The sequence below is a fragment of the Oncorhynchus mykiss genome, chromosome 30 (assembly GCF_057628025.1).
Source record: "Oncorhynchus mykiss isolate SJ-2025 chromosome 30, ASM5762802v1, whole genome shotgun sequence".
NCBI classification, from domain to species: domain Eukaryota; kingdom Metazoa; phylum Chordata; class Actinopteri; order Salmoniformes; family Salmonidae; genus Oncorhynchus; species Oncorhynchus mykiss.
In genome coordinates, this window is record NC_143051.1 from 27,093,202 (window position 1) to 27,112,506 (window position 19,305).

At 36.0% G+C, this 19,305-nt stretch overlaps 1 protein-coding gene across 4 annotated transcripts in view; it reads left to right on the plus strand.

The window, feature by feature from the left end:
* The window catches only part of LOC110488195 (uncharacterized), a 71,612-nt gene that overhangs the window by 38,093 nt on the left and 14,214 nt on the right, over positions 1-19,305 (plus strand). For all 4 annotated transcript variants that reach the window (XM_036970931.2, XM_090227450.1, XM_036970932.2 and 1 more), the window contains 10 exons: positions 1,324-1,368; positions 1,486-1,548; positions 1,677-1,730; positions 2,097-2,138; positions 2,415-2,447; positions 2,923-2,976; positions 3,323-3,376; positions 4,139-4,192; positions 4,278-4,331; positions 4,477-4,530. In XM_036970931.2, coding sequence (XP_036826826.2) covers positions 1,324-1,368; positions 1,486-1,548; positions 1,677-1,730; positions 2,097-2,138; positions 2,415-2,447; positions 2,923-2,976; positions 3,323-3,376; positions 4,139-4,192; positions 4,278-4,331; positions 4,477-4,530 — 507 coding nt within the window. The remainder of the gene's footprint in view (positions 1-1,323; positions 1,369-1,485; positions 1,549-1,676; positions 1,731-2,096; positions 2,139-2,414; positions 2,448-2,922; positions 2,977-3,322; positions 3,377-4,138; positions 4,193-4,277; positions 4,332-4,476; positions 4,531-19,305) is intronic.

The window sequence follows — 19,305 nt, forward strand, 5'->3', positions numbered from 1 at the left end:
CTATACTAAATATAATCACGTCTCCACATAATTGATAAAAACACACTGTTTTTCAATGAATGTCTACAGTAGCCTCAACAGCACTCTGTAGGGTAGCACCATGGTGTAGCCAGAGGACAGCTAGCTTCCCTCCTCCTCTGTGTACATTGACTTCAATACAAAACCTCAGAGGCTCATGTTTCTCATCCCCTTCCATAGACTTACACAATAATTATGACAACTTCCAGAGGATGTCTTCTAACCTATCAGAGCTCTTGCAGCATGAACTGACATGTTGTCCACCCAATCAAATTATCAGAGAATGAATCAAGTATTGAAAGCATAAACTACAGCTAGCTAGCACGGTAGTGCAAAACATGTGGTGAGTAGTTGACTCAAAGATAGAGAAAGACAATAGTTGAACAGTTTTGAACAAATTCATTTCTTCTAAAATGAAGGAGAAGCAAGAGAGAAATATATATACTATAGTGTATGCCATACTATAGCTCAAATGGAGCTTGCTAGTTTAGCCTACTGAAACACCCTGCTCAAAAAAACACCCTGCTCAAATAGAGGGATGCTATATTAGCTAGCTGGCTATGACTATCCAACAGAACACTGGAACTATTCCAAGTCAAGCAAAGCTTTTGGTTTTACAAGTGTATTGCCACCTGTGTAACTGCTTACTGACTACACTGTAACGTTACTGCATGATTGTAGCGGGTTTACCTGCGCGTTAGTTCTATTAGCTATGCTGACTATGAAGTTACTTTAGCTATGGTGACAACGATGTAGGCTGTGTGTAGAGGTTTGGCTTGGAACGGGGATAAACATACTTGCATTTGTCCAATAGAAACTCTCGTTTGCAACTGTTGGATAGCTAGATATATCCGCTAGATGCAGGCAAGAGTGTGCAAGTGTCACTGTGTCACCTCAATTTTGTCTCTCGACTTGTGTTCACATATGTCGTAAACTTTCATTCATAGGCTAGGTTGCAGCAACCTCATGATGGGTATAGGGAAAATTCGAGTATCACGTAGAAGCCTAAACCTATTGCTGTTACATTGAACTGGGTGAACGGAATATGAATGACAGTCATCCAATATGCTGTAATGTAAATAAGGCCATGCTGATTAAAAAAATCGTCCAACCTCATCGGCACTGACTGCCACTGCTGTGCATTTATAGACTTAACATTTTCTTATTGCATATGGCTCCTTACAGCTCCCCATTTGAATCCAAACGGCTGATTGCAAGGTGGTTAATAGACAGTGTTACAGAAATGTCAAGCATTGTCTGAGGAATCGTATGATCTCATGATGACAGAATGTGTCACTCCTATAGGGTGAAGAAGGAACACCTGGGCCAAGAGGACCTGGAGGAGAGAGTGTAAGTCAATAATACATGGCTATCACCTTAAATCATCATACTCAACCCACATGCTCTTAATCTTTCTCTCTGTGTGTGTGTGTGTGTGTGTGTGTGTGTGTGTGTTTTTTTATACAGGGACCAGTTGGTTTAACTGGACAACCAGGGGTCGTTGGACCAAGAGGGGAGAAAGGAGGACAGGTAAGTTTGATCTCATAGCCATCATTAAAGCCACATTCCTGAAATGTGTGCTTCAGCCCAACGGCAGCCCACATCTAAATCTCCTTGTGTACAACGGTCTTGTTATGTCTTGTGTTTTCTTTTTTTAGGGTGACAGGGGACAAGATGGCTCTTTCGGGCCAAAGGGTGACAAAGGTGACAAGGTAAGACCGAGATATGAGACGATAGATCTGCAAAGACTCTCATGTAAACAGCTAGCTACTGTGGGTCACAACATCCTTTAAATGCCGTACGATCTCTTACCTTTACTGTTACTAGAACGTGTTATTGACAGTCAGTAACAGTGAAAAAGATTCTTGCTACACTGTGTTTTGTTTGAAGAGGGATTGGATAAGCATGCTTATTAGCATAAAAGCTATGTTAGCTGCATGAAAGATAATTCCTGCTTGTACCAGAGGGTGTATTAGTCACAGACTTCCTCTCCACTTTGTCTCACTAACTACCACCAGGGGACTAGTGTGTTGTAATGAGCTAATTAACATTCCCACACTGTGTGTGTGTTGCCTCAGGGTGACACAGGACCCAAGGGAACTCCAGGAATACCAGGAAATGTGAGTAAAGTCAAGGGAGCAATGGAGCAAAATACCATATTAAGACACTGTAATAAACCTCATTGAAGGACACGATGTATTGGAGTAAATTCGAACTGTGAAAATTGACATGTCTTTTATCCGAATAATATTTGTGTCATGCATATATTATTTGTTTTATTTTTATGATCCATGTACAACTAAGCAAACAAAAAAACATATTGGAAAAGTGCATTGCAATCTGAGGATGCTTGTTGGATAACTTGTCTCTCTCTCTTTGTTGTGTTTTTCTCTCAGGTGGCCAATGTTATCCCTGAGCCTGGTGAGCCTGTAAGTACTGTAGAAACCAACAAGATCTCACTGTCTTACTTCAACTTACTCAGTATTCAACTTTTGTCCAGGGGCGGTTAAACCAGAAAATAAAACATTTAAACCAGTGTCTAACACTGGGATTGGATCAGCGATCGTTAGGGGCTGGAGCGCGCGATTTAAGGCCGCTAGCCTACTAGATGTAATAGGCTCTCACGTAGCCCCCAGTGGACTGTATTGAAGGCATTTCCTGACATCCTGGGGACCTGGAAAAACGTTGAATACTGAAGTCGATCTGGTGTGACCTGGCTGGTAGACACTGCTCTGTGTGAGAAATGTTCTTCGGGTCTAATGCATGTATAGGCATTTTTTACGTGGTGTTTAGTTGATACAAAATAACAGTGTGTGGCCAGTCCTAGAAACTACACAACATGTTTTACTATACAGCTAGATTTCCCAACTTGGACATGCGTTCATCCTTTTTCTTTCTCCATAGGGAAATCCTGGAGCGAGAGGAGAAAAGGGAGAGCAGGGGAATCCAGGAGAGATTGTGAGTTATTCAGAATAAAATTTGCCTTTTACCAAAGGAGTAACATAAGGCTGCATTTTGGGAAAATCAGCAATGCTCCAAACTCTCCACTAGATGGTAGAAGAGATGTGAATCGATTCAAGTGCCCCCTTTATTTGGTAGAGTCAAATGGACATCAACCATGCTGCACTTACAGTGCTCTCTATATGTGTACTAACATAGTGACAGCACTCCACCACTAGGGTGGGCACTGTGTGTTTGGTTTTTAAAGGAATCATCTGGCATTGCGAAAGAGCAAAATACGGTATCATTTGTTTGATGTTGAACATAATTCTGGGGATGTTACTAACCCGTTTGTTGTCTGAAGGGTCAACGAGGACTGCCTGGTGAACCAGGCTTTAAAGGACTGGCTGGAGCACAGGTAAGGAGTTTAATCAATCAGTCAGTCAGTCAATCAAATGTTATTTATAATTGGACACTCACCTATTCACAACCCATGTAGTAACAATAACATAAGTTGGGCACTATAAAATCCATTTAATTTTTGCCTAATTCTGTTTTGTTAGAAAAACAACAAAAATTGATTTTTTAAGTCCACTACAATGCTTAAACCACACCAGGAGACAATTTGTTAGGTCTGGGAAACATTGGAGCCTAGTTACCCTTTATTTCAAGTGGGTACCTAGCAAGAGGCTCTTGTTTAGCGGTGGTTTTGCACAAGTGACGGTCGACTTTTCAAAACAAATAACCTGAATTGATGAAATAATCATGATATCTTTCTGCCAGGTAAGCATAGGATACTTTGTAGTTAACATTTCATTGAGAAGACGGTTTTCCCTAGCCTCCTCGGTAACGGCTAGAGCGTCTTCACAAAGTTGCAGGAAATACGAATCACGGATGCATTCTATTCATGTCTTATGATAAACTCGGACAAATGAAATACTTTTCAATACATTTAGTTCATTCCCTGCTAAGCTCAATAATAAAACACATATTGTTGAATTCCGTTTTAATGTCTGGATTCCGTGCACCGTATATTGTATAGGACTCTACATAAGGTGTCATCCATTGGAAAATAGAAAATCAAACTTCGACATAATTTGACATACTATAGTGAATGATTTCAGCGTCCTTCATATCCTTAAATGACTGGCAAGTTTGTTTGTTCTCCCCTTCAATTCAGGGCCCTAAAGGAGACATCGGCCCTAAAGGAGAGACTGGGAGACAAGGAGACCCTGTAAGTTTTGGGTCCTTAAGGCTGTGTATTTGATAATACTTCTACATATGAATGAGTTGTGAATGAAGCCTTGTTTCTCTTCCAGGGTCCTCCAGGATTGCAGGGTACGCAGGGCACCCGTGGATTGCCTGGCAATGTGGTAGGTTCATTTTGTGGAGATGACAATCCAAAAATATTGTAAACACATGGAATTTGTTTGTTGGTGTCCGAGGACATCCCTAATGCTTTAAACTAACCTTTAACCTAACGTGTGCCTTGAACTGCTCTCTCTGTCCATGACACAGGGCATCCCTGGAACCCTTGGACCACCTGGAATAGCTGGACAGAGAGGAGAGAGGGTCAGTAATCTCATCACTGCTATATGCATCAAAACACATGTGATCTCAAATGTGTTGCAATAGGGACATCATATTGTAACTCATGTGTTCTAGGGACATCATATTGTAACTCATGTGTTCTAGGAATATCATATTGTAACTCGTATCTCATGTGTTCTAGGGACATCATATTGTAACTCATGTGTTCTAGGGACATCATATTGTAACTCATGTGTTCTAGGAATATCATATTGTAACTCGTATCTCATGTGTTCTAGGGACATCATATTGTAACTCGTATCTCATGTGTTCTAGGAATATCATATTGTAACTCATGTGTTCTAGGAATATCATATTGTAACTCGTAACTCCTGTGTTCTAGGAACATCATATTGTAACTCATGTGTTCTAGGAACATCATATTGTAACTCGTGTTCTAGGAGCATCATATTGTAACTCATGTGTTCTAGGAACAACATATTGTAACTCGTAACTCATGTGTTCTGTGGACATCATATTGTAACTCATGTGTTCTAGGAATATCATATTGTAACTCATATCGCATGTGTTCTAGGGACATCATATTGTAACTCATGTGTTCTAGGAGCATCATATTGTAACTCATGTGTTCTAGGAACATCATATTGTAACTCATGTGTTCTAGGAGCATCATATTGTAACTTATGTGTTCTAGGAACATCATATTGTAACTCATGTGTTCTAGGAGCATCATATTGTAACTCATGTGTTCTAGGAATATCATATTGTAACTCATATCGCATGTGTTCTAGGGACATCATATTGTAACTCATGTGTTCTAGGAACATCATATTGTAACTCATGTGTTATAGGAATATCATATTGTAACTCATATCGCATGTGTTCTAGGGACATCATATTGTAACTCGTAACTCATGTGTTCTGTGGACATCATATTGTAACTCATGTGTTCTAGAAATATCATATTGTAACTCATATCGCATGTGTTCTAGGAACATCATATTGTAACTTCATGTGTTCTAGGAACATCATATTGTAACTCATGTGTTCTAGGAACATCATATTGTAACTCATGTGTTCTAGGGACATCATATTGTAACTCATGTGTTCTAGGGACATCATATTGTAACTCGTAACTCATGTGTTCTGTGGACATCATATTTTAACTCAGGTGTTCTAGGGACATCATATTGTAACTCATGTGTTCTAGGAACATCATATTGTAACTCATGTGTTCTAGGAACATCATATTGTAACTTCATGTGTTCTAGGAACATCATATTGTAACTCATGTGTTCTAGGAACATCATATTGTAACTCATGTGTTCTAGGGACATCATATTGTTACTCATGTCTTCTAGGAACATCATATTGTAACTCATGTGTTCTAGGGACATCATATTGTAACTCATGTGTTCTAAGGACATCATATTGTAACTCATGTGTTCTAGGAATATCATAGTGTAACTCGTATCTCATGTGTTCTAAGGACATCATATTGTAACTCATGTGTTCTAGGAACATCATAATGTAACTCGTATCTCATGTGTTCTAGGGACATCATATTGTAACTCATGTGTTCTAGGAACAACATATTGTAACTTGTAAATCACGTGTTCTGTGGACATCATATTGTAACTCATGTGTTCTAGAAATATCATATTGTAACTCATATCGCATGTGTTCTAGGGACATCATATTGTAACTCATGTGTTCTAGGGACATCATATTGTAACTCATGTGTTCTAGGGTCATCATATTGTAACTCATGTGTTCTAGGGTCATCATATTGTAACTTAATGTGTTCTAAGGACATCATATTGTAACTCATGTGTTCTGTGGACATCATATTATAACTCATGTGTTCTAGGAACATCATATTGTAACTTATGTTTTCTAGGAATATCATATTGTAACTCATATCGCATGTGTTCTAGGGACATCATAATGTAACTCATGTGTTCTAGGGACATCATATTGTTACTCATGTTTTCTAGGAACATCATATTGTAACATGTGTTCTAGGGACATCATATTGTAACTCATGTGTTCTAAGGACATCATATTGTAACTCATGTGTTCTAGGGACATCATAATGTAACTCATGTGTTCTAGGGACATCATATTGTAACGCATGTGTTCTAGAAATATCATATTGTAACTCATATCGCATGTGTTCTAGGGACATCATATTGTAACTCATGTGTTCTAGGGACATCATATTGTAACTCATGTGTTCTAGGGTCATCATATTGTAACTCATGTGTTCTAGGGTCATCATATTGTAACTTAATGTGTTCTAAGGACATCATATTGTAACTCATGTGTTCTGTGGACATCATATTATAACTCATGTGTTCTAGGAACATCATATTGTAACTTATGTGTTCTAGGAATATCATATTGTAACTCATATCGCATGTGTTCTAGGGACATCATAATGTAACTCATGTGTTCTAGGGACATCATATTGTTACTCATGTTTTCTAGGAACATCATATTGTAACATGTGTTCTAGGGACATCATATTGTAACTCATGTGTTCTAAGGACATCATATTGTAACTCATGTGTTCTAGGGACATCATAATGTAACTCATGTGTTCTAGGGACATCATATTGTAACGCATGTGTTCTAAGGACATCATATTGTAACTCATGTGTTCTAGGAATATCATATTGTAACTCATATCGCATGTGTTCTAGGGACATCATATTGTAACTCATGTGTTCTAGGGACATCATATTGTAACTCATGTGTTCTAGGAACATCATATTGTAACTCATGTGTTATAGGAATATCATATTGTAACTCATATCGCATGTGTTCTAGGGACATCATATTGTAACTCGTAACTCATGTGTTCTGTGGACATCATATTGTAACTCATGTGTTCTAGAAATATCATATTGTAACTCATATCGCATGTGTTCTAGGAACATCATATTGTAACTTCATGTGTTCTAGGAACATCATATTGTAACTCATGTGTTCTAGGAACATCATATTGTAACTCATGTGTTCTAGGGACATCATATTGTAACTCATGTGTTCTAGGGACATCATATTGTAACTCGTAACTCATGTGTTCTGTGGACATCATATTTTAACTCAGGTGTTCTAGGGACATCATATTGTAACTCATGTGTTCTAGGAACATCATATTGTAACTCATGTGTTCTAGGAACATCATATTGTAACTTCATGTGTTCTAGGAACATCATATTGTAACTCATGTGTTCTAGGAACATCATATTGTAACTCATGTGTTCTAGGGACATCATATTGTTACTCATGTCTTCTAGGAACATCATATTGTAACTCATGTGTTCTAGGGACATCATATTGTAACTCATGTGTTCTAAGGACATCATATTGTAACTCATGTGTTCTAGGAATATCATAGTGTAACTCGTATCTCATGTGTTCTAAGGACATCATATTGTAACTCATGTGTTCTAGGAACATCATAATGTAACTCGTATCTCATGTGTTCTAGGGACATCATATTGTAACTCATGTGTTCTAGGAACAACATATTGTAACTTGTAAATCACGTGTTCTGTGGACATCATATTGTAACTCATGTGTTCTAGAAATATCATATTGTAACTCATATCGCATGTGTTCTAGGGACATCATATTGTAACTCATGTGTTCTAGGGTCATCATATTGTAACTCATGTGTTCTAGGGTCATCATATTGTAACTTAATGTGTTCTAAGGACATCATATTGTAACTCATGTGTTCTGTGGACATCATATTATAACTCATGTGTTCTAGGAACATCATATTGTAACTTATGTGTTCTAGGAATATCATATTGTAACTCATATCGCATGTGTTCTAGGGACATCATAATGTAACTCATGTGTTCTAGGGACATCATATTGTTACTCATGTTTTCTAGGAACATCATATTGTAACATGTGTTCTAGGGACATCATATTGTAACTCATGTGTTCTAAGGACATCATATTGTAACTCATGTGTTCTAGGGACATCATAATGTAACTCATGTGTTCTAGGGACATCATATTGTAACGCATGTGTTCTAAGGACATCATATTGTAACTCATGTGTTCTAGGAATATCATATTGTAACTCATATCGCATGTGTTCTAGGGACATCATATTGTAACTCATGTGTTCTAGGGACATCATATTGTAACTCATGTGTTCTAGGAACATCATATTGTAACTCATGTGTTATAGGAATATCATATTGTAACTCATATCGCATGTGTTCTAGGGACATCATATTGTAACTCGTAACTCATGTGTTCTGTGGACATCATATTGTAACTCATGTGTTCTAGAAATATCATATTGTAACTCATATCGCATGTGTTCTAGGAACATCATATTGTAACTTCATGTGTTCTAGGAACATCATATTGTAACTCATGTGTTCTAGGAACATTATATTGTAACTCATGTGTTCTAGGGACATCATATTGTAACTCATGTGTTCTAGGGACATCATATTGTAACTCGTAACTCATGTGTTCTGTGGACATCATATTTTAACTCAGGCGTTCTAGGGACATCATATTGTAACTCATGTGTTCTAGGAACATCATATTGTAACTCATGTGTTCTAGGAACATCATATTGTAACTTCATGTGTTCTAGGAACATCATATTGTAACTCATGTGTTCTAGGAACATCATATTGTAACTCATGTGTTCTAGGGACATCATATTGTTACTCATGTTTTCTAGGAACATCATATTGTGACATGTGTTCTAGGGACATCATATTGTAACTCATGTGTTCTAAGGACATCATATTGTAACTCATGTGTTCTAGGAATATCATAGTGTAACTCGTATCTCATGTGTTCTAAGGACATCATATTGTAACTCATGTGTTCTAAGGACATCATATTGTAACTCATGTGTTCTAAGGACATCATATTGTAACTCATGTGTTCTAGGAACATCATAATGTTACTCGTATCTCATCTGTTCTAGGTACATCATATTGTAACTCATGTGTTCTAGGGACATCATATTGTAACTCATGTGTTCTAGGGTCATCATATTGTAACTCATGTGTTCTAGGGTCATCATATTGTAACTTCATGTGTTCTAAGGACATCATATTGTAACTCATGTGTTCTGTGGACATCATATTATAACTCATGTGTTCTAGGAACATCATATTGTAACTTATGTGTTCTAGGAATATCATATTGTAACTCATATCGCATGTGTTCTAGGGACATCATAATGTAACTCATGTGTTCTAGGAACATCATATTGTAACTCATGTGTTCTAGGAGCATCATATTGTAACTCATGTGTTCTAGGAACATCATATTGTAACTCATGTGTTCTAGGGACATCATAATGTAACTCATGTGTTCTAGGGACATCATATTGTAAGTCATGTGTTCTAGGGTCATCATATTGTAACTTCATGTGTTCTAAGGACATCATATTGTAACTCATGTGTTCTGTGGACATCATATTATAACTCATGTGTTCTAGGAACATCATATTGTAACTTATGTGTTCTAGGAATATCATATTGTAACTCATATCGCATGTGTTCTAGGGACATCATAATGTAACTCATGTGTTCTAGGAACATCATATTGTAACTCATGTGTTCTAGGAGCATCATATTGTAACTCATGTGTTCTAGGAACATCATATTGTAACTCATGTGTTCTAGGGACATCATAATGTAACTCATGTGTTCTAGGGACATCATATTGTAACGCATGTGTTCTAAGGACATCATATTGTAACTCATGTGTTCTAGGAATATCATATTGTAACTCATATCGCATGTGTTCTAGGGACATCATATTGTAACTCATGTGTTCTAGGGACATCATATTGTAACTCATGTGTTCTAGGAACATCATATTGTAACTCATGTGTTATAGGAATATCATATTGTAACTCATATCGCATGTGTTCTAGGGACATCATATTGTAACTCGTAACTCATGTGTTCTGTGGACATCATATTGTAACTCATGTGTTCTAGAAATATCATATTGTAACTCATATCGCATGTGTTCTAGGAACATCATATTGTAACTTCATGTGTTCTAGGAACATCATATTGTAACTCATGTGTTCTAGGAACATTATATTGTAACTCATGTGTTCTAGGGACATCATATTGTAACTCATGTGTTCTAGGGACATCATATTGTAACTCGTAACTCATGTGTTCTGTGGACATCATATTTTAACTCAGGCGTTCTAGGGACATCATATTGTAACTCATGTGTTCTAGGAACATCATATTGTAACTCATGTGTTCTAGGAACATCATATTGTAACTTCATGTGTTCTAGGAACATCATATTGTAACTCATGTGTTCTAGGAACATCATATTGTAACTCATGTGTTCTAGGGACATCATATTGTTACTCATGTTTTCTAGGAACATCATATTGTAACATGTGTTCTAGGGACATCATATTGTAACTCATGTGTTCTAAGGACATCATATTGTAACTCATGTGTTCTAGGAATATCATAGTGTAACTCGTATCTCATGTGTTCTAAGGACATCATATTGTAACTCATGTGTTCTAAGGACATCATATTGTAACTCATGTGTTCTAAGGACATCATATTGTAACTCATGTGTTCTAGGAACATCATAATGTTACTCGTATCTCATGTGTTCTAGGGACATCATATTGTAACTCATGTGTTCTAGGGACATCATATTGTAACTCATGTGTTCTAGGGTCATCATATTGTAACTCATGTGTTCTAGGGTCATCATATTGTAACTTCATGTGTTCTAAGGACATCATATTGTAACTCATGTGTTCTGTGGACATCATATTATAACTCATGTGTTCTAGGAACATCATATTGTAACTTATGTGTTCTAGGAATATCATATTGTAACTCATATCGCATGTGTTCTAGGGACATCATAATGTAACTCATGTGTTCTAGGAACATCATATTGTAACTCATGTGTTCTAGGAGCATCATATTGTAACTCATGTGTTCTAGGAACATCATATTGTAACTCATGTGTTCTAGGGACATCATAATGTAACTCATGTGTTCTAGGGACATCATATTGTAACTCATGTGTTCTAAGGACATCATATTGTAACTCATGTGTTCTAGGAATATCATATTGTAACTCATATCGCATGTGTTCTAGGGACATCATATTGTAACTCATGTGTTCTAGGGACATCATATTGTAACTCATGTGTTCTAGGAACATCATATTGTAACTCATGTGTTATAGGAATATCATATTGAAACTCATATCGCATGTGTTCTAGGGACATCATATTGTAACTCGTAACTCATGTGTTCTGTGGACATCATATTGTAACTCATGTGTTCTAGGAACATCATATTGTAACTCATGTGTTCTAGGAATATCATATTGTAACTCATATCGCATGTGTTCTAGGGACATCATATTGTAACTCGTAACTCATGTGTTCTGTGGACATCATATTGTAACTCATGTGTTCTAGGAACATCATATTGTAACTCATGTGTTATAGGAATATCATATTGTAACTCATATCGCATGTGTTCTAGGGACATCATATTGTAACTCGTAACTCATGTGTTCTGTGGACATCATATTGTAACTCATGTGTTCTAGAAATATCATATTGTAACTCATATCGCATGTGTTCTAGGAACATCATATTGTAACTTCATGTGTTCTAGGAACATCATATTGTAACTCATGTGTTCTAGGAACATTATATTGTAACTCATGTGTTCTAGGGACATCATATTGTAACTCATGTGTTCTAGGGACATCATATTGTAACTCGTAACTCATGTGTTCTGTGGACATCATATTTTAACTCAGGCGTTCTAGGGACATCATATTGTAACTCATGTGTTCTAGGAACATCATATTGTAACTCATGTGTTCTAGGAACATCATATTGTAACTTCATGTGTTCTAGGAACATCATATTGTAACTCATGTGTTCTAGGAACATCATATTGTAACTCATGTGTTCTAGGGACATCATATTGTTACTCATGTTTTCTAGGAACATCATATTGTAACATGTGTTCTAGGGACATCATATTGTAACTCATGTGTTCTAAGGACATCATATTGTAACTCATGTGTTCTAGGAATATCATAGTGTAACTCGTATCTCATGTGTTCTAAGGACATCATATTGTAACTCATGTGTTCTAAGGACATCATATTGTAACTCATGTGTTCTAAGGACATCATATTGTAACTCATGTGTTCTAGGAACATCATAATGTTACTCGTATCTCATCTGTTCTAGGTACATCATATTGTAACTCATGTGTTCTAGGGACATCATATTGTAACTCATGTGTTCTAGGGTCATCATATTGTAACTCATGTGTTCTAGGGTCATCATATTGTAACTTCATGTGTTCTAAGGACATCATATTGTAACTCATGTGTTCTGTGGACATCATATTATAACTCATGTGTTCTAGGAACATCATATTGTAACTTATGTGTTCTAGGAATATCATATTGTAACTCATATCGCATGTGTTCTAGGGACATCATAATGTAACTCATGTGTTCTAGGAACATCATATTGTAACTCATGTGTTCTAGGAGCATCATATTGTAACTCATGTGTTCTAGGAACATCATATTGTAACTCATGTGTTCTAGGGACATCATAATGTAACTCATGTGTTCTAGGGACATCATATTGTAAGTCATGTGTTCTAGGGTCATCATATTGTAACTTCATGTGTTCTAAGGACATCATATTGTAACTCATGTGTTCTGTGGACATCATATTATAACTCATGTGTTCTAGGAACATCATATTGTAACTTATGTGTTCTAGGAATATCATATTGTAACTCATATCGCATGTGTTCTAGGGACATCATAATGTAACTCATGTGTTCTAGGAACATCATATTGTAACTCATGTGTTCTAGGAGCATCATATTGTAACTCATGTGTTCTAGGAACATCATATTGTAACTCATGTGTTCTAGGGACATCATAATGTAACTCATGTGTTCTAGGGACATCATATTGTAACGCATGTGTTCTAAGGACATCATATTGTAACTCATGTGTTCTAGGAATATCATATTGTAACTCATATCGCATGTGTTCTAGGGACATCATATTGTAACTCATGTGTTCTAGGGACATCATATTGTAACTCATGTGTTCTAGGAACATCATATTGTAACTCATGTGTTATAGGAATATCATATTGTAACTCATATCGCATGTGTTCTAGGGACATCATATTGTAACTCGTAACTCATGTGTTCTGTGGACATCATATTGTAACTCATGTGTTCTAGAAATATCATATTGTAACTCATATCGCATGTGTTCTAGGAACATCATATTGTAACTTCATGTGTTCTAGGAACATCATATTGTAACTCATGTGTTCTAGGAACATTATATTGTAACTCATGTGTTCTAGGGACATCATATTGTAACTCGTGTTCTAGGGACATCATATTGTAACTCGTAACTCATGTGTTCTGTGGACATCATATTTTAACTCAGGCGTTCTAGGGACATCATATTGTAACTCATGTGTTCTAGGAACATCATATTGTAACTCATGTGTTCTAGGAACATCATATTGTAACTTCATGTGTTCTAGGAACATCATATTGTAACTCATGTGTTCTAGGAACATCATATTGTAACTCATGTGTTCTAGGGACATCATATTGTTACTCATGTTTTCTAGGAACATCATATTGTAACATGTGTTCTAGGGACATCATATTGTAACTCATGTGTTCTAAGGACATCATATTGTAACTCATGTGTTCTAGGAATATCATAGTGTAACTCGTATCTCATGTGTTCTAAGGACATCATATTGTAACTCATGTGTTCTAAGGACATCATATTGTAACTCATGTGTTCTAAGGACATCATATTGTAACTCATGTGTTCTAGGAACATCATAATGTTACTCGTATCTCATGTGTTCTAGGGACATCATATTGTAACTTCATGTGTTCTAAGGACATCATATTGTAACTCATGTGTTCTGTGGACATCATATTATAACTCATGTGTTCTAGGAACATCATATTGTAACTTATGTGTTCTAGGAATATCATATTGTAACTCATATCGCATGTGTTCTAGGGACATCATAATGTAACTCATGTGTTCTAGGAACATCATATTGTAACTCATGTGTTCTAGGAGCATCATATTGTAACTCATGTGTTCTAGGAACATCATATTGTAACTCATGTGTTCTAGGGACATCATAATGTAACTCATGTGTTCTAGGGACATCATATTGTAACTCATGTGTTCTAAGGACATCATATTGTAACTCATGTGTTCTAGGAATATCATATTGTAACTCATATCGCATGTGTTCTAGGGACATCATATTGTAACTCATGTGTTCTAGGGACATCATATTGTAACTCATGTGTTCTAGGAACATCATATTGTAACTCATGTGTTATAGGAATATCATATTGAAACTCATATCGCATGTGTTCTAGGGACATCATATTGTAACTCGTAACTCATGTGTTCTGTGGACATCATATTGTAACTCATGTGTTCTAGGAACATCATATTGTAACTCATGTGTTCTAGAAATATCATATTGTAACTCATATCGCATGTGTTCTAGGAACATCATATTGTAACTTCATGTGTTCTAGGAACATCATATTGTAACTCATGTGTTCTAGGAACATCATATTGTAACTCATGTGTTCTAGGGACATCATAATGTAACTCATGTGTTCTAGGGACATCATATTGTAACGCATGTGTTCTAAGGACATCATATTGTAACTCATGTGTTCTAGGAATATCATATTGTAACTCATATCGCATGTGTTCTAGGGACATCATATTGTAACTCATGTGTTCTAGGGACATCATATTGTAACTCATGTGTTCTAGGAACATCATATTGTAACTCATGTGTTATAGGAATATCATATTGTAACTCATATCGCATGTGTTCTAGGGACATCATATTGTAACTCGTAACTCATGTGTTCTGTGGACATCATATTGTAACTCATGTGTTCTAGAAATATCATATTGTAACTCATATCGCATGTGTTCTAGGAACATCATATTGTAACTTCATGTGTTCTAGGAACATCATATTGTAACTCATGTGTTCTAGGAACATTATATTGTAACTCATGTGTTCTAGGGACATCATATTGTAACTCATGTGTTCTAGGGACATCATATTGTAACTCGTAACTCATGTGTTCTGTGGACATCATATTTTAACTCAGGCGTTCTAGGGACATCATATTGTAACTCATGTGTTCTAGGAACATCATATTGTAACTCATGTGTTCTAGGAACATCATATTGTAACTCATGTGTTCTAGGGACATCATATTGTTACTCATGTTTTCTAGGAACATCATATTGTAACATGTGTTCTAGGGACATCATATTGTAACTCATGTGTTCTAAGGACATCATATTGTAACTCATGTGTTCTAGGAATATCATAGTGTAACTCGTATCTCATGTGTTCTAAGGACATCATATTGTAACTCATGTGTTCTAAGGACATCATATTGTAACTCATGTGTTCTAAGGACATCATATTGTAACTCATGTGTTCTAGGAACATCATAATGTTACTCGTATCTCATGTGTTCTAGGGACATCATATTGTAACTCATGTGTTCTAGGGACATCATATTGTAACTCATGTGTTCTAGGGTCATCATATTGTAACTCATGTGTTCTAGGGTCATCATATTGTAACTTCATGTGTTCTAAGGACATCATATTGTAACTCATGTGTTCTGTGGACATCATATTATAACTCATGTGTTCTAGGAACATCATATTGTAACTTATGTGTTCTAGGAATATCATATTGTAACTCATATCGCATGTGTTCTAGGGACATCATAATGTAACTCATGTGTTCTAGGAACATCATATTGTAACTCATGTGTTCTAGGAGCATCATATTGTAACTCATGTGTTCTAGGAACATCATATTGTAACTCATGTGTTCTAGGGACATCATAATGTAACTCATGTGTTCTAGGGACATCATATTGTAACTCATGTGTTCTAAGGACATCATATTGTAACTCATGTGTTCTAGGAATATCATATTGTAACTCATATCGCATGTGTTCTAGGGACATCATATTGTAACTCATGTGTTCTAGGGACATCATATTGTAACTCATGTGTTCTAGGAACATCATATTGTAACTCATGTGTTATAGGAATATCATATTGAAACTCATATCGCATGTGTTCTAGGGACATAATATTGTAACTCGTAACTCATGTGTTCTGTGGACATCATATTGTAACTCATGTGTTCTAGGAACATCATATTGTAACTCATGTGTTCTAGAAATATCATATCGTAACTCATATCGCATGTGTTCTAGGAACATCATATTGTAACTTCATGTGTTCTAGGAACATCATATTGTAACTCATGTGTTCTAGGAACATTATATTGTAACTCATGTGTTCTAGGGACATCATATTGTAACTCATGTGTTCTAGGGACATCATATTGTAACTCGTAACTCATGTGTTCTGTGGACATCATATTTTAACTCAGGCGTTCTAGGGACATCATATTGTAACTCATGTGTTCTAGGAACATCATATTGTAACTCATGTGTTCTAGGAACATCATATTGTAACTTCATGTGTTCTAGGAACATCATATTGTAACTCATGTGTTCTAGGAACATCATATTGTAACTCATGTGTTCTAAGGACATCATATTGTAACTCATGTGTTCTAAGGACATCATATTGTAACTGATGTGTTCTAAGGACATCATATTGTAACTCATGTGTTCTAGGAACATCATAATGTAACTCGTATCTCATGTGTTCTAGGGACATCATATTGTAACTCATGTGTTCTAGAAATATCATATTGTAACTCATATCGCATGTGTTCTAGGGACATCATATTGTAATGTGTTCTAGGGACATCATATTGTAACTCATGTGTTCTAGGAACATCATATTGTAACTCATGTGTTTTTAGGAACATCATATTGTAACTTCATGTGTTCTAGGAACATCATATTGTAACTCATGTGTGCTAGGAACATCATATTGTAACTCATGTGTTCTAGGAATATCATAGTGTAACTCGTATCTCATGTGTTCTAAGGACATCATATTGTAACTCATGTGTTCTAGGAACATCATAATGTAACTCGTATCTCATGTGTTCTAGGGATATCATATTGTAACTCATGTGTTCTAGGAACAACATATTGTAACTTGTAACTCACGTGTTCTGTGGACATCATATTGTAACTCATGTGTTCTAGGGACATCATATTGTAACTCATGTGTTCTAGGGACATCATATTGTAACTCATGTGTTCTAGGGTCATCATATTGTAACTCATGTGTTCTAGGGTCATCATATTGTAACTTCATGTGTTCTAAGGACATCATATTGTAACTCATGTGTTCTGTGGACATCATATTATAACTCATGTGTTCTAGGAACATCATATTGTAACTTATGTGTTCTAGGAACATCATATTGTAACTCATGTGTTCTAGGAACATCATATTGTAACTCATGTGTTCTAGGGACATCATATTGTTACTCATGTTTTCTAGGAACATCATATTGTAACATGTGTTCTAGGGACATCATATTGTAACTCATGTGTTCTAAGGACATCATATTGTAACTCATGTGTTCTAGGAATATCATAGTGTAACTCGTATCTCATGTGTTCTAAGGACATCATATTGTAACTCATGTGTTCTAAGGACATCATATTGTAACTCATGTGTTCTAAGGACATCATATTGTAACTCATGTGTTCTAGGAACATCATAATGTTACTCGTATCTCATGTGTTCTAGGGACATCATATTGTAACTCATGTTTTCTAGGGACATCATATTGTAACTCATGTGTTCTAGGGTCATCATATTGTAACTCATGTGTTCTAGGGTCATCATATTGTAACTTCATGTGTTCTAAGGACATCATATTGTAACTCATGTGTTCTGTGGACATCATATTATAACTCATGTGTTCTAGGAACATCATATTGTAACTTATGTGTTCTAGGAATATCATATTGTAACTCATATCGCATGTGTTCTAGGGACATCATAATGTAACTCATTTGTTCTAGGAACATCATATTGTAACTCATGTGTTCTAGGAGCATCATATTGTAACTCATGTGTTCTAGGAACATCATATTGTAACTCATGTGTTCTAGGGACATCATAATGTAACTCATGTGTTCTAGGGACATCATATTGTAACTCATGTGTTCTAAGGACATCATATTGTAACTCATGTGTTCTAGGAATATCATATTGTAACTCATATCGCATGTGTTCTAGGGACATCATATTGTAACTCATGTGTTCTAGGGACATCATATTGTAACTCATGTGTTCTAGGAACATCATATTGTAACTCATGTGTTATAGGAATATCATATTGAAACTCATATCGCATGTGTTCTAGGGACATCATATTGTAACTCGTAACTCATGTGTTCTGTGGACATCATATTGTAACTCATGTGTTCTAGAAATATCATATTGTAACTCATATCGCATGTGTTCTAGGAACATCATATTGTAACTTCATGTGTTCTAGGAACATCATATTGTAACTCATGTGTTCTAGGAACATTATATTGTAACTCATGTGTTCTAGGGACATCATATTGTAACTCATGTGTTCTAGGGACATCATATTGTAACTCGTAACTCATGTGTTCTGTGGACATCATATTTTAACTCAGGCGTTCTAGGGACATCATATTGTAACTCATGTGT